Source organism: Elaeis guineensis, chromosome 6 (genome assembly GCF_000442705.2).
Source record: "Elaeis guineensis isolate ETL-2024a chromosome 6, EG11, whole genome shotgun sequence".
In the NCBI taxonomy this organism is placed as follows: domain Eukaryota; kingdom Viridiplantae; phylum Streptophyta; class Magnoliopsida; order Arecales; family Arecaceae; genus Elaeis; species Elaeis guineensis.
The window spans coordinates 1,354,700-1,371,078 of NC_025998.2; the positions used below are offsets into that span (position 1 = coordinate 1,354,700).

At 38.6% G+C, this 16,379-nt stretch overlaps 1 protein-coding gene across 12 annotated transcripts; it reads left to right on the top strand.

The window, feature by feature from the left end:
- The first annotated feature begins 1,178 nt into the window (after positions 1 to 1,178).
- Positions 1,179 to 8,913, top strand: LOC105047737 (uncharacterized). 12 transcript variants are annotated; one of them, XR_012141958.1, is made up of 9 exons: positions 1,179 to 1,337; positions 2,973 to 3,244; positions 3,332 to 3,992; positions 4,136 to 4,335; positions 4,410 to 4,654; positions 4,732 to 5,192; positions 5,313 to 8,079; positions 8,161 to 8,217; positions 8,327 to 8,913. XR_012141958.1 is itself a non-coding variant. In XM_029265331.2 (7 exons), exons 2-7 carry the CDS (start codon positions 2,973 to 2,975, stop codon positions 5,544 to 5,546), a joined length of 2,073 nt encoding a protein of 690 aa, XP_029121164.2. In that variant the 5' UTR covers positions 1,179 to 1,337; the 3' UTR covers positions 5,547 to 8,913. The 12 variants fall into 12 exon arrangements, 4 of the variants coding, with proteins under 4 accessions (XP_029121164.2, XP_073114933.1, XP_029121165.2 ...); XR_003801203.2 differs by having other exon boundaries at positions 5,313 to 6,484; XR_012141959.1 differs by having other exon boundaries at positions 5,313 to 8,463; positions 8,553 to 8,913.
- Positions 8,914 to 16,379: the final 7,466 nt, after the last annotated feature.

Below are 16,379 nucleotides of genomic sequence, written 5' to 3' on the forward strand. Positions count from 1 at the left end.
ATGGATCTCAGGACTCAAGAGTCAAGACTTGGTGCATGGTATTGAGTGCTTGTGGTTTCATTGACCCAACCAGGCTAGCCCAGCCCAACCCACCTCAGCCCTTGGGTTGAGATGGGACGGGCCAAAAAGCTCGATTGTTATTTGGGCTAGTAATATGACAGCCCAGCCCATCCCATTTTCAGGATTGGGTCGGGCCGGCCCTATGGGCCAAGCCTATTTTGACACTTCTACCAAAGGCAGAGGAGAAAGGGTGGAGCAGGGCCAAGGGCAGAGAAAGATGGCGGGAGGAGGAGGTGGGGTTGTGCACAAAGAGCAGATGAGAAGAAGCGGGCCGTCGGGGTCGTCACCAAGGGTAAAGGAAAGAAGAGAGGGGCAGGGGTGCAATGGAGAAAAAGAAAGAAGGGGGGTACATCAGAGAAGAATAAAGAAGAGGGGGACGGGTGCAGCGAAGAAGAAAGAAGAGAAGAGAGGGGGCTGTGGCAAAGAAGAAGAAAGAAGAGAGGATGGGGGATGGGGGGCTACGGCGGAGAAGATAAAAGAAGAGTGGGTGGGGGTGAGGGGAGGCTGGTGTGAGCAGGGAGGCGATGCGATCGCGAGAGAGGGGTACGGTAAGGAGGTGGCACGATCGTCGGTTTGGAGGTTGCGGTGGAGAAGAAGAAAAAAAAAGAAAAATGGGGGTCACTGGCCGAGTCTAGCTGTTCAGGGCATGCTCCCTTGCTTATGTTGACTATGCGATCGTATTCTTGCATTAAAATCAGATGGGGCCATAAATTTTGAGCTCAACGCAAGCTGCACCGGTGCCAGCAATTTGCAAGTTCTCATTAACCTTGATTTTAAATGATCAAGCTTGTTTAAGGCCAGGCTTAGGCTAGGGATGGTCAAGCTCACATGACTGTTTATTGACCTCTTACTCATTGAATCTGATGGATTTGATGATGTGCCGAAGGTTTAAAATCATAGTTAAGAGTTTAACCCTTGAACTTTGCGATATTCAATTTTTTTTTCAGGCTCTTGCGCTATCTTGTTCGGAATACCCATGACGCTGTTCCTGCGGTCCATCCTTTTTGTATTGCCGATTTATCATACATCGTGCTAGACGTCACAGGTGGACGGTTAGGATGGATTGAGAGGTTTCCTCGCTGTTCAGAAATAAACAGCAAGTCTCACTCTCTCTGCCTCCTTATTGCCTCTCCTTTCCGTCGGAGGAGGAACGTGTCAGCCTAGCTCTGCGCTTCTGCCATTAACTGGAACGAGAAACCCTATCTCGCGGCCTTGGCCAATTCCGCGAGAGCTCTCTTCCTCCTCTCCTGTTTCGAGCTCCTTTCCTCTCCCTCCAGGTATATTTGAATCCTTTTCTTGCATTTTCCCTTCCCCCGTTTGTAGGGTTTTCTCCATGCGAAAGGCTTCTTCTTGTCCTCCTCCTTCAATTTAGTGGGATGACTACCGGAAGCGAATCTTGTTGTCTGATTCTTGATTTCTTGCTGAAGGGTTTAATAAGCTTTTTTTTTTTTTTTTGCCCCCTCTTTGTCAAAGTTTCGTGCATGTTGAAAATGGTTTCTTGCAACTTTATTTGATTACGTGCGATGAATTGATTATCAGAGTTCAAGAATTCTTCAATAGCGTTGTTCAAGAATATATCTTTTTAAACCAATTTCCATTCCATTCAAGTTCTCAACCGTTCACAAAGACCAGCAATAACTATAGATAATTTACTAATGAATATACTTATTCATGGACATGCTTAGCTATGAAATTACAAACTCTATATGATTATTGCTATTTGTCTTGATTATATGTTCTCCTTAATCATAATCCCTGCTTTGACTGTTACATTCTTATCGGCCACTGGGCTATGACATGATGGGAATGAAGTGTAAGTGATGTAGAGGCAATTAAATGAACTAATCAAGTATAAAGTATATATCATACTGTACCATCTGAAACAATTTGTCGCAGTGAGTGACCTTGACCTCGTAATTGTAAGCCTCAATTTATTGTATAGTCCAAAAACTTAGCTTTTTCTCCCCTCAATCTTTAGCTCTGTTTCCCACTGAACTAGCTGACTGTTGTATTTGGATTGTTTGGGAAGACATGAAATGCTTTGGAGAATGAGAGAGGGGAGGACTGTTGTGTTGGGAAAGGAGATGTAGATGAAAATTGAAAGATGCCTCAGTCATTATTCTTTTTCCGTTTTGGTTTCCATTCAGATTGATTGGGAGAAGATGGAGAGGTGAAGTAATCTTGAAATAAAACCTAAATAATATTGAAATATTACTAAACTTGTAACATTCCTGTACTCGACTAAGTAAAAGACATTTGTATGCATATGCAGTTTGCTGGGCTGACAATTTGATGCAAATCTATTTATACATTGCATTACATCTTAGTCTGCGCTTACAACACTACTCTATTGACCTAACCTGCCTTACATTGAGTCTGCATTACGAATACAAAGCGATTATTGCAAACTGCAGAAATAATCTCTGAGAAATTGAAATAGAGGTGTTTCATCATATATTTGCTCGCCCACATGAGCCACTTATACTTTAGGTTTTTTCTTCAGCTGGACCACACATGAATTTCCTTTTTGGCATAAGAGATGTGCTCCTATTTATCCTATTTAAAAATTGCTATTTACATTTTCTTTCCGAAAATGTGACTCTGGAAAGTAGGTAGCTATCGAGTGCCCCTTCTTTTGTCTGGAAGCTTTAAGATGTAATCAGTGAGATCCCACAGCTCCTCTCAGCTAAACTTGAATTCTGAACTTGGATGTACAAGATTCTGCAGTGTACCACTACCACCCACCTCCACCACCTCCCCTCCTGTCCCCCAAAAAACCACTTCTTGTGATTGGTAATTGATCCAGGCCATAGTAAAAGATTTAATCTAATCTGAATATTTACAGTAGTCATTCATGGAATACTAGAGAGTTCCAATGCATATGTTTCAATTATCGGGTTTGTTATTTACAGATGCCACGTATGGAGGACATTCTAAATCTTCCTGTTCAAGATCCTCCGCTTTTTGAATTTTCTGCCGCTAATTTGAACTGGATAAAAGTAGATGGAGGTCGCCAGGGTGGTGATGATATTGCTCTGATTCCGTTCTCCCGAGTTGACGATTTTGTCAAAGGTGAATCATCAAATGCAGAATGCCCTGCAAGTTTTCGTATTGAGTCAAGAAGAAAGCGATCTGAAGGAACCGTTACCAAGCCTAGGATTGATGCTTATATCGAATATACTCTGTATGCTTTCAAGAAATTTGTTGTGTATGCATTTTTTATCTCATTGCCTCCAAAATTTTAAATATATGTTTTTAAATCATATTGTAGATATTGGTGCTCTTATGGTCCTGAAGACTATCGTCGTTCTGAGTCTAGCAACAGCGATTGCCCGAATAATAAACCATTATCAGGGAAAGGTAGCAGGCCCGGTAGGCGGCACATGATGAGAGGCTGTCTCTGCCATTTCACTGTTAAGCGCTTGTATGGTCGTCCACTTCTAGCACTCATCATCTATAACCAGCAAAATCATGTCGATAAGACAGGGGCACCCTGTCACGGTCTACTGGATATGGATGCTGTAGGAACCCGAGCTATGTATGCTCCATGGATTTCAGATGGACTGCGGCAAAAAATAATATGTATGCTTTATGTTGGTATGTCTTTAGATAACATCATTCAACATCATGTAGAAATGGTGGAGAGACATGGTGGACCTCGTAATCGTGATGATTTTCTGACAAGAAATGATGTTCGTAACATTGAAAGGGTAATCCTCCATTCTACATACAAACTGCATGCTGATGATGCATTAAGCCTAGACATGTGGGTGCAGCGCCATCAGAAGTATGTTTTTTTCTTCCGAGGCAACTGTGAAATGGAACCATTTGTTTTAGGCATACAAACGGAATGGCAGTTACAGCAGATGCTTCATTATGGGCATAATGGTTGCGTGGCTTTACATTCATCTTTTGGCTTGAAGAAGCTTCGGGTATATGCTTTCTTTTCCATTTCCTATATCTCATTTGGTAAATGTTCCTATATTAATAAAGTAAAGTTTTGTAGGTTATAGCTTGTCACTCCTTTGAATTATATGTATGTGCACTTTCACCTGATACTTTGTCCTTCTTACAGCATCCCTTGCATACATTATTAGTTTTTGACTCATGCCAAAATGCAATTCCTGTTGCATGGGTCATCAATTCTAGTTTTGATGGTCCATATATACATAACTGGATAGATGCCCTTGTTGAGCGAGCACGAGCAAAGCATCATAGATGGAGGCCAAATTCCTTTTTAGTCGATGATCCATCTCTTGATGTTTTCATCATCAGGTACTTCTCCTAAACCTGTTATTATACATTTTGTGTTACTATGCTGACAAATTTGAAACATCATGGGCATGCAGAGAGACATTTCAGTGTCAGGTCTTTTTATGCCTTTGGCATGTACGCCGAGCTTGGTTTAAAGGACTTTTGAAGAAATGCTTCAATTTTGATGTGCAGAAGGAAATATTTAGGCTGCTAGGACACATCTTGTACTGCCCAAAAAGTGGCCAAAATGTCATGGATATAATAGAAGAGTTCATGCAAATATTTATTGATCAGCATGAATTCATGGAGTACTTTAAGAAACGATGGTTGACAAGAATTGGTATCCAACCTTACCTTCATCTGCACTGTATGTTCTTTTTCTGATAGTATGCTTATTACTCCCTTGTCTGTTCTCAGACATGTGGATCGCTGCTGTGGGGACTCTTCCTGTTTCAAAGCAAGAACTTGATGCTGCAATCGAGTCTTACCATTTAAAATTGAAATCGAAACTCTTAAGCGATGTGCATGCCAATTCATGGCATAGAGTCGACTGGTTGGTGCACACGCTAACCACTGAATTTCACTCCATATATTGGTTTCACAAATACACTGAAGAATGTGGTCCTTTAAGGAATCACATGGAGGAGTTTCTTCCAACCAATTCATGGTATCGGGCACTGCAAATTCCAGATCTTGATGTGTTATTGGATGAGGAAGACCTTCACCCATCAAAGGTTGTTTCCCAATCTGATAGGAGCCTAGCATACACAATATGGAATCCTGGTTCAGAATTTTCAATCTGTGATTGCCCTTGGTCGAGGATGGGTAATCTTTGCGAGCATGTGATTAAAGTAGGTATTTTCTGTAGAAATCAGCAGGTATCAAGGCCATCATCAGCATCCCAAATATATCTTTGAACATTAATTAACCTTTTGGAGAATCCTCCAGATTATCTTCTAATTCTTGATCATGCTATTTTTCGTGCTACCTGCATGCAGCATCACCTCAAGGGCTTGGAAGATTTATCCAACGGTGCCCTTCTTCAGCCATCATCTGCTTTAGATGCAAGTGCTTTTTTCCATGAAAATATTTCACCACAAACGAGTATGCCCAGAGAACAGATTTTGGGTACTAGGAGGCAAAGGACTTTGAGCAGACAGTTGAACAATGGGGGCTTACAACTTGATTTTCTGGGGAGGAACACTTGTAAATATTCAGGTTCCAACTGGTAAAATGAGAGAGGTTCTTCAAATATTTAGAGTGCCCAACAAATCAAATATGGTTAACCCCATCATTTTTCAAGCGATCATGGGCCACTGTAAGTTGATTTGAAGGATGTTATTTGAACAGCTTAGGATACAGAAGTGATTCCAACGCGACTTATGGTATGATTAACTATTACTTTTCAGCATGGTTATGGGAATTTGTCTTGCTTGTGATTTCACTGTCGGTGGAGACCTAGAGAAGCATCTTTCACCTGGCAACTTAAAAGTACAAAATTTGGTAATTTTTGCATGACTTGGCCACTGCACATCTAATCTCAGATGATTGGATTGGATCATCACCACATATGGGATTCTTTGGTCAATCAGGAATTCTGGATCATGAAAGTTTAGTTATCTGGAATACAAGAGTCAAGATTCATGTTGCTTTTGGTGTGAATTGCTTCCACAATGAGTGAAGGATTTATGGTGCTTGCAAGGATTGATCCACTTGTCCTGGGATGATCACCACCTGCTGATGAGACCTGGGGATGATTTGAGAAGTGAACAATAGGATTGACTATGCTGCATCAGCCATTATATTTAGCTATAAAAGGGGTGCAAATACCTACTAATGTAACAAAAATTATAATGCTGATGTCGGTACATGAGTAAAATCAGCTACATTAAGGGGATATTAAGACTTGCATCAATTGAACACCAATGAGGGTAAAGGTCAGAATTGTATGTTATGGTCTGTTTTCAATGAACTCAAAACTAGAAGTTGAGCATGTCATATTTACTAATGCTGCTGAAGGATCCTTCAAGCTTGTTAGTCAAGGATCTGTTTCTTTAGTCTGTCCTTTGGTGAGCTCCTGTTCGATTTAGGAAACTGCTTTGTTAGCGTGCCGACTGAAACAATGCTTCAAGCCTAGTTTGTTGATCAAGTTTCTTCTCTGCTTTTTGAGGTGTGGATCTTAACTTTGATTTTGATAATGTATTGATGTTTCTACTGTTATCTGAACTTAGCTGTTGCATGCATATTTTATGTTACAGTGAATCAGGCAAGTTATTATTATATTTAGGCATCAGAATAACATGTACATGGTTATCATTTGCACTTTTTGGCAATAAAAATTTCTAAATTTTGTGCTTTTGAGCCTTTCATGTATCAGCCATGAAGCATCTTGAACATGCTGCTTTGGTGTATATTGTTCTTTTATTGTAATAGTCTCTTTAAATTGGCAACTTTCTATCCAGAGATGAAATTGCATCATGCTACTGCTAGAGACTTTGAATAACCACCAGAACAAGATGTATTCCAGAATCCAGATGATCTCTTTACTGCTTGGTTTATCATATTTCAGCAAATGTTGACGTCACAGTTGACTGGTCCATCCATTGGTATTATAATGTTGAGTATGCAAATTTGAACTTTTCATTGTCATCAAATATCTGACAGTACTGTCTGATTTGGATTACGTCTTCATCAGCCATTTTTATCCTGATGCTGGTGAAACAAAATTTGAGCATATAACTTCAAGAATTATTTGCATTCTTGGTATATTTTGTTGTGTTCTTTGTTCTAAATTGGAAGTTTTAACATCCTTGAACATGCTGAACTGAGTTGCAGATTAAGGTATTATTTTATGCCCATAATCCAGTTGTATGACATTTATGTGAGATCCACCTTTTCTATTTCTTTCAAAGTTATGCACCCATATCATTCGGACAATCATTTGCCAATCCAAAATAGCTTAGTACTTATAACATGGCAATCATTTGGACAACCAAATGCAATTTCAAAACACAACCTCATGGATAAAACATAAATAAAATTTACGTACTGGACACATGCGAGTGCATGCAACCTAGCACATGTGCATGTTGCTGAAGCACAAAATTCTCTGAATTTAGTGAGACATTCTATGTTTGACCATTCTAGAGAACAGGGAGTGCCTGTTTTCTAGAATTACCGGTCAAGACAACATGAGACCAGCCAGACCACATGTGAACCAATTGTATGTACTGACATGAGCTGATATTGGCCCTTGAAATTGGCAGAAAGTCAGAAAGGGGAACATTCTTTAATATCCTTTTTATTCTAATACTTGATGAAAAGAGTGAGAATGAGAAAGAGAAGAACTCAATTTACCCAAGTTCATTTTCATTATAATTTTTAAGAAAGATGCATGCACTTTGCAAGACATGCATTTTTAAATAGTGATCTTGCTAAAGATGAGACTATATCATCAGGATTTGTTGATCAAACATAATTTAAAGCATGTATCGCTACTGCACTGGGTCTGCATTTGTAATTTTCAGCCTATTTTTGCTGGATTTATGTGTTCTCATTGTTTTATAGTAGGAAATTAGCAAAAGTTTGTTTGACGACGACACTCTTACCGAAACTAAATCACCTAACTTAGAAGACTTTTAAGTGAACCAACTAAAGCTCGTTAACTGTGATTGCATTGAACTTGAAGTGCAAGATCCATACCTATGATCTGGCATTAGAGAAACCCTGCTTAGATTTTTCTGCAGAGTTTCAGTTTGCAAAGAGGTGATGTTCTTTCACTAATTACTATTTAAGTAATTAAACTCCTCCTGTTAAGCTGGTTACTTATGGTTTTTTTTTCTTCAGCTTTCTTTCTCAGGCAACCGAACAGATGAAAACCATTTGAAGAAACGAATCCTGATTGTCCGGTTCTATACTGCATTTTTTATGCACATCATGCCTTTGACTTTCTGAGAATCACGTGAAGAGATTAGAGTGGGTTCTAATTTTTGAACTTTGATGACACTGCCAGGTTGGAGACACCAAACTTTGTGGCGCGCTCCAATTCATGTGGTTTCATGGATTTAAGATGAGTGCGGAAATCAAGAAGTTGAAGATTTTTTTGAATGAAAAATTCTACTGCATTTTTCAGGATCAAAACCGCAGAAGGTACGACTGTTTGAGTAAAACTATCAAAAGGGTTTCCCCGTAGCCCTTGGAACTAAGCAAATCTTTCCGTTGCACCTGGAATTTTTTAGCTGGCATTTTCCAATAGGAGTTGCATGTAAATTGTGTTTTCTGTGGGGCGATGAACTGATAAGCACTGTTTTCAAAATTGGGCTGCTCCTGGAAACAAATTTGCTGGCATTGTTGGTCAACTTGGAGAACTTATCATTGAACCGAACTTTGGTACGGGCGGGAGATCCAAAGCTCAAAGTAGTATTATTATGAGAAGGTGATGAACAAATCTCCTTATAATTTCGTTGTTTATTATATGTTCAAATGCTAAGTTGTGTACAGCTAGTAGGAGGGTGCACATCTCCATGATTTGTAATCCCCCGTGTTGATGCATCGTATAATATTTATAAAGCTGACGATGCATGCTCCTTTCTCCAGGTATCTTTTTTTGGCCCAAATCCTATGTTTTAATGCCAGTCACCACGGAAACCAAAAAAAACCCTTAAAAAAAGGTCACAGTCCGGTGATTGCATATCTCAACTCGCCGGTCATAAATTTCAGCAATATATTATATTCATCATGAACCATGTGTTCGATATGAATACCATGTAGACTGCAGTAAGATTCAGCAGCCTTCTTCAAGGTTGAACCTGATTTACTCGTCGAGATTTACGGAAGAATGTTAGCATGCCCCTTTTTCTTTCTAAAAATGGAATATCTTGTATGAACATATGTAGAAAAGTCAGAGGACAAAATATCTCGAAAGAGTTCAGGAGTAATTCATATATATTTTGTGTGAATATATAGAGAACGTTAGCATGCCCTTCCAGTGATTAATGTTTCACCTTCCGTAACTTGACTTTTGTGCACCTCCGAACGTAAGATATGGCCTACGTGATGGAGCGCACGTTGGCCTCGTCCCACAAAAGCGCATCTTTGCTTCTTGGAGTCGGTGGTAGACGAAACTTGTCACTGGGCTTTTGCTTGGACGTTTGGTGCGAGTCCATTGTTTCTTTTTTCTCCCTCCTAACTCGGATGTGCAATAAAAACCATCCAACTCTCGTAGTAATTTAGTGCACCGTCAATGTAGGCTTTGGGTGGAGAGAGGCCATGAGCATGGAATTAACCTTGGCTGACGTCAAAGAATGTAGGCGTCAAGAGTCACCGAGCAGCAGATGTTTCAAGTCGATCACATATGTTAACATTCTTGATGTTTCACGGAATCGTTCCATAGACGTTCAAACATTGCAAGGGCTCTCGCCGAGTACGAGCATAGGTACGTACGTAGTTTTGTGGTGGTGCGGCATGGCACAGGAATGTGCATTCGGATGCAGGAAAGCGTGCGTGGATGCAACGCCGGGCCGATGCTTCTGGATTGCGAGTCGGAGGACGTGCATGCACGGTATGATCGTGCCTACGCGAATCAGACGGCCAATCCAAGATGTTCGCTCCTCTTAGCCAGTAGTAAACGAAAGAAAAGAAAAGAAGAAAAAAACAAAAAAATTGTTATAGTAGTCGTCACACCTTGGTAGAAGCATGCTATGTTGTCCATTTGGCACACTACATGCACGTGACATGGATTTTACTCTTCGTGAGTGGGTTTTTTATATGACCGCACGCCCAGGATTATTTATAGTAAAAATCTCTAAATAATTGCATTTTAACCCTCACTATTCTTGTCGAGAAAGTCTTTTCTTATGTTTCCAGCTAGTTTGATTGAATGCTTTAGCAAGGCAGGTGCTACCAACAAAATTGATAGTTGGATAAGTCAAAAAAACAAAAAAGGGTGCCATTCGATCATGTGGAGGGAACAGGTGGAACAGGACAAGGATTGGGTTTACACAAGTGAAGTTCAAGGAGGTAGAGGCAATATATGTGGTGAATTCGGTCGGCCAGCCTGCAGCTGGGTAAAAATTACCCGCAGTTATAACACAAACTCCGGTTCTGGATCACATGCTGCTGCTACTATCCATCATCTTTGTCCATACTATCATTTTGGAATGCTTCAAGCTTCTCTCTCTCTCTCTCTCTCCCCCCCTTCATAGTATAATACTATCATTAATTTTTTATAATTATAACAATAATATGATAATTCTTATGCTATAATAGTAGCAATTGTATTTGTAGCTTTTGTTATAAACAACCGGACATGAATAATTTTTGCAACTATAATTCTAATTACAACGCATCTAACTTCCAGCTTGTGTTTGAACCATAAAGAATTGAATTGCGGACAAAAAGAAAAGCCCTTTGATATAATAACTTGGTGAAATTAGACAAAGCATTGAAAGATAGAATAATAAATACATAAGCAAATGATATCGCATTTGGGAGGTTCATGCTCAAAGGCTGCCTCAGATTTTGCTACAGATTTTAAGTAATTCAGTTGTCATTGAGACTAACACAAGGTTTTAATATTTCACCACTTCTTTATTGAAGGTGGCCTGTGGAAGCACGTAGCCTCTTGTTTTTTCACCATTCAAAATAGAAGGCGTACCGTATGCAACAACAAATTTTTTAAAAAAAAGAGGACATAGCATTGTTTAAAATTTAAATAGTATTTTTAGAAGAACTAATGGTTATAATGACAGAATGTGCACCTCCATACATCGTAATATATGACACGATCATTTATATAAATTTACGAGGATGTCTATATAATACGTCATCATGATTATTAAGTGAATAAAAATAATATTACTTAACATGTTATTTCATTTGTATGATCCCTTTTATGCCATTACAATGTGAATCATGACCATTCTTTCTCAGAAATTAAAATACTGCACATAAAGTGGTGGAAATTTTGAGCAGTGGCCGTAACATCAGCATCATAGCATTCGTTAAACCATGTGATGGATGAAGGAACATTCCAATAGCTTGCTCGACTGTAATAATTGGCTATCATAGGTATGTAAACCACCAGGTATATTAAATTCACGTTCATACAGTAGGAGAGGCCCGCCACTTTTTGCAACTTTCGGCGAACATGGACATGGTGCTGGATCCACCGTTTGTGGTTGTTGGAGGTTCTCTTCAATTCTGGTCCCAGCGGTCGTCCCACGCCACAGAGATGAAATCGGACTAGTACTGCTTAAGCTTTGAAAGGGGAGTTATGTGCATGACAACTTCATATGTGGATGGTTGCCATCAGTACTGGTGCATATTAATTAAGAGGTTTGACATCCCACGCCAAATTGGATTCTTATGCATGGGGTTCATACGCACCCGAAAGCGTGATGCCGAACTGCTATGTTTCAATAAAAGGAAGAGCGTGTATCTCTCTCAAAAAAATGTAGTGCATGTTGCCAAATAAACCCATACAAAACTTTATGAGCAACACTAACAGACTAATGCATCATTAAAAAAGATTTGCTGCTTAGTATTAAAGCTTAATGGGTGGATTCAAGGACTAGTCTCTGGCGGAGACTATGTTCGAGACAATAGTTATAGTCATTAACGAGATCCAGTTTCAAGTCATTTGAGAAATGTAAATTGTATTTCGGTTATTTTCACCAATGCAAATCATATTTGGCCACGTGTTTATTCTTTCACAGTGTTTCCATTTATAATTGGGACAATTCCCTCATCAGTTGTCTCTATCTACGTCCACAGTGTCTGATCAATCATGATTTCCACCCGCATCAGCTTTTATCAATGCCGTTTTCCATTATTCAAGTAACTTTTCTGTAGTAGCTAAACATAACAGAAATTGGATGAATTAAACTAACTTATTTTTGTTATTCTTTGTAAATTAGCTATTTCTCTCGCTTCTATGGCCTGTTTATGTGAATACCCGATCCAATCTAGCTTGTTTCATCAATTTCAGTCCTACAGCCCACCAATTTTTTTTGAACCGCCGAAACAATCGACTCGTGCGCAAAGCATTTTGCAAAAAAATTTTAGGAAGGCTGATAGGAGAAAGGGAAAAGAACGATCTACCGACAAGTTTCTCAACTGAATGCTACAACACAATCTCTCTCCTATTATAATCTGATAGGGTCCATAACACCCTGGTCCGACAGACAAGCAGCCAAGATATGGGCTTCTTGCCTCCCCAATCTGATATCATGATCTCATTCACCATACATTATGTTGATGTGACAATCTCTTACTGAAACATACAAATCTAGCCGGTTGCATCTGAACCCCCTGTATCATTTTCACCAAGAATTCAAGTTCATAGACTATGAGTAACCTTTATCTCAAGGAAATTGATTAAATGATTCCATAATTACAAACATCTCCAAAATTCGAACAAAATTCGGAACAACGAGGACATTGATTGTCACGCCCCGAACCCAACACCCGGGTCGGATACGTGATGGCCGCACACTCCTTAGAGCAAGCCCTAAAGAATATGCAAGGCCAAAATAAATCATTACAATCTTATCAACCATAATATTTAATTTCAACAGTAATTCATAAAACTTGCATAATAACAATTAACATTCCTTCAATTCTCTGATCAGATACTATGACACTCTATTTATCTTTCTGCTCACCCGTAAATTCAAGCCATAGCCAATCTAAGTCATCCTGCAACTCTGAGAAGAAAAAGAAAGATGAAGGGGTGTGAGCTTTACAGCCCAGTAAGAATTCCCATATCACACTGATATAGTAATATAGTCTGAAAATAAGGATAAGCAATAAAATATAAAATCTCATGTTCAATGTCCAGAATAATGCAAACATTCATAAATTTTCTGTCTTGTCAAAATAGATGCATCATCATATGTTAACCGGTGAAACACTTTTGTTCAACAATTGTTTCATATCTTATCTTTCATTTCTCCTTTCATAATCATATGATTTTAACATTTTCTTTCTGGCTCTGGACTATCCAAGTCTATACCTCAGTCATCATCCGGATCGAATCCACTTTAAAAAGTCTTTCAAGACTGTCCCAGGATGAGCTCCTGGCCGGCTGTCCCACGTACCAAAGCCCGTGAGAGGCTGTCCCAGGCATAAGCTCCTGGCGGGCTGTCCCAGGCATGAGCTCCTGGCCGGCTGATCCACCTGTAAGCCAGTGGGGGCTGTCCCAGGCATAAGCTCCTGGCGGGCTGTCCCAGGCATAAGCTCCTGGCCGGCTGTTCCACATGACAAGGCTAGTCCATACCATATATCTCTTTCTTTTCATTTAATCATTATGTGTTGATTTCATCAATCAATTCTGTCTTGCATTATGATCAATTCAGATATGTCATATCCATATAATCATGCCATCAATCTCTGATACATATATATTGACATAACATACTCATGCTCAAAATTAAATAACAGTATCTCAGATATAATAAATTCATCGATCTCAAATCCGATAATGCAAAACCAACGATGCAAGACCAATAGTAAAATAGCATATATAATAGTGATCATGTACAGGGATTCTTACCTTTACCGGTGACTGATCCAAACACAGAAATCAATGTTCTTCTTTGATTTATGAATTTCTCTAACAAGATATTCCACTCGATATCATATGCAGACAATCATCTTTTCATAACCCTGATCAATATAAAAATCACATATATGGAGAAAATTACCGATAATCGATCTGATAACACAAATCTAGGATCTCTCTTAGGATTAACCAAAATTAGGATTTACCTAAGTATCTGGATCCTCCACTGATCCATAAGACTTCTAGAGAGAGAAAATTCCTGAAGAGAGAGAAAATTCTAGAGAGAGAAAGTAGAGAGAGAAAGTGGAAAGAGAAAGTGGAGAGAGAAACTTTCGTATCCTTCCGATGAGGCATTCATGATCGAGATCATCAGAGGTCCTATCAGGGTAACTCAATATGAATCAAGTGTTACAAATTTCGAATAGGATCGAACTGGGATCAGATCTACTGCACGAATTTCGGAACAACCTCAGATCATCTTATTTTCATCTTCAAGTTTATTCTAGGATTCATGATGCAATCAGAGAGAAAGAAAAGATCCTAGAGAGACAAAATCCGTAAAGAGAGAGAAAAGTCTAGAGAGAGAATCTAGAGAGAGAAAATGTAGAGAGAGAAGGTAGAGAGAGGAGAGAGAAAAGAGAGAGAAAGAAGAGAGAAAGGAGAGAGAGAAAAATTCTCTCCTTCTTCTTCTTATTTTATTTTATTTTTATTTTTATTTTTCTCTTTTTCTTTTCTTTTCTTTTTCTTTTTCCTTTTTCTTTTCTTTTTCTTTTTCCTTTTTCTTTTCTTTTTCTTTTCTTCTTCTTCTTCCTTTCTTCTTTTCTTCCCGCGGGTTCCGTTGGGCCAAAACAGGGGAGGAAAAAGAGGGTGGCTCGGGCTCCGACGACTTGGCCGGAGATCCGGCAACGACGGTCGAGCATGCAAGCTGGCCGGCGGCAGGGTCACCCTCCTTGTTGCCGGCGGCAGAGAAGGAAGAAAATCATAAAAACAAGGAGAAGAGGAAATACCTTGTTCCGGCGGCCAAAAGAGCTCCGGCGACCGGAGAATAACAAGGAGAAGAGGAAATACCTTGTTCCGGCGGCCAAAACAGCTCCGGCGACCTCTTTTCTTCCGATCAACCACCACGGAAAACTCTGAGAAAAATCCCTCAAATCCCCTTGATTTACTTCGAAATTTTTGTTGTAAATTCCTAAAGGAAGGTTGGAGGATCTTATAGTGGAGGTTTCCTACCCTAGCCGGACTCTTTGAGTCCGATTTTGCCGGAAATCGTGAAGGAAGAAGACTCCGGCTAGGAGTCTTCCTCCTTCTCTGTTCTGTTTTTTTTTTTTTTTTTTTTTTTTTTTGTGTTGTTGGGCCATCTGGGCTACAGGCCCAAGTATACGGGTTGCTACAATCTCCCCCCCTTAAAAAATTTCGTCCTCGAAATTAGATTATGTCGTTTGAGATATCTATTTCAAAGTATATATTCTTCATGTCATTCTCAAGCTTACGATAATATCATATATATTATTTATTTCTCATGATCTTGTTATAACAAAATTATTTAAAATTTCAAACTCATCCCTTCTTATTGATTTCTCAACTTTTTGAAGAACTGTAACATTTTAAACTTGTATTAATATACCACCGTTATTTGTCTAATACATTTCACTCGAAATTCATAATTATCTCATACTACCCCTGATAAATAAAGATCAAACATCGAGCACTCTTTACCATCATCGATTTCTTTCTTCACTTGATTTTCCAACAAATTTTATATATAGACTCTCATCTTAAGAAAAATCTCAATCTTCTATATCAGTTCGAGTAACAATATTAAATTTAAAAAAAAATATGAGATCTATGTCAGGACATTCTAAATTTGAACTAATATCAGAACTATCAAGCTATTAATAAACTTGAGATATCTAAACTTTCTTGGCATTATCTATAATGAAGCAACCTACTAACAAAAATTATCCAACTATGATCAGATTAAAATCATTCTTTGTTTACAACTAATGTATTCCATAATATCTTCAGAATTAAAGAATTAATATTTCTAATCAATTTAACCCATCATGCTTCTGCGGCGCACTCTGACCTTAATTTATCAAATTATATAAGTTTATCAGAGATAAAATATCCTTGTATCAATCCAAGATAGATCCAACCTTCAAATTTCATATAAGACTTACGGCAAAATTTTAAGTTTCTTAATCTTTACTACCTTCGGATATAGCATATAAAATTAAATCTTGATTCACTTCCTATGTTTGAAATTATTGTATAAGTTTCATCACTCTTCAAGAATCAAACATGTCTAGAATCAATTGGAGTTAACTTTAGATTTACCTTACAATTATTTAGATAATTTCTAAATCAAACTTTTTTTTTTTAAAAGAATTAATTCTAACTTGACAATTAGAAGAACTCAAGCCAACATCCTTAAGTCGAATCAACTTGATTATTTCTTATAGAACTCCCTTCATCACAACCCTTAATATTAATCAATAAATCT

Coding starts and splice junctions, on each gene's coding strand:
- LOC105047737 (XM_029265331.2), top strand. CDS start 2,973: ATGCCACGTATGGAGGACATTCTAAATCTTCCTGTTCAAGATCCTCCG. Junction 3,245..3,331: donor GCTTATATCGAATATACTCT/GTATGCTTTCAA, acceptor ATCATATTGTAG/ATATTGGTGCTCTTATGGTC. Junction 5,193..5,312: donor TTTTCTGTAGAAATCAGCAG/GTATCAAGGCCA, acceptor ACCTGCATGCAG/CATCACCTCAAGGGCTTGGA.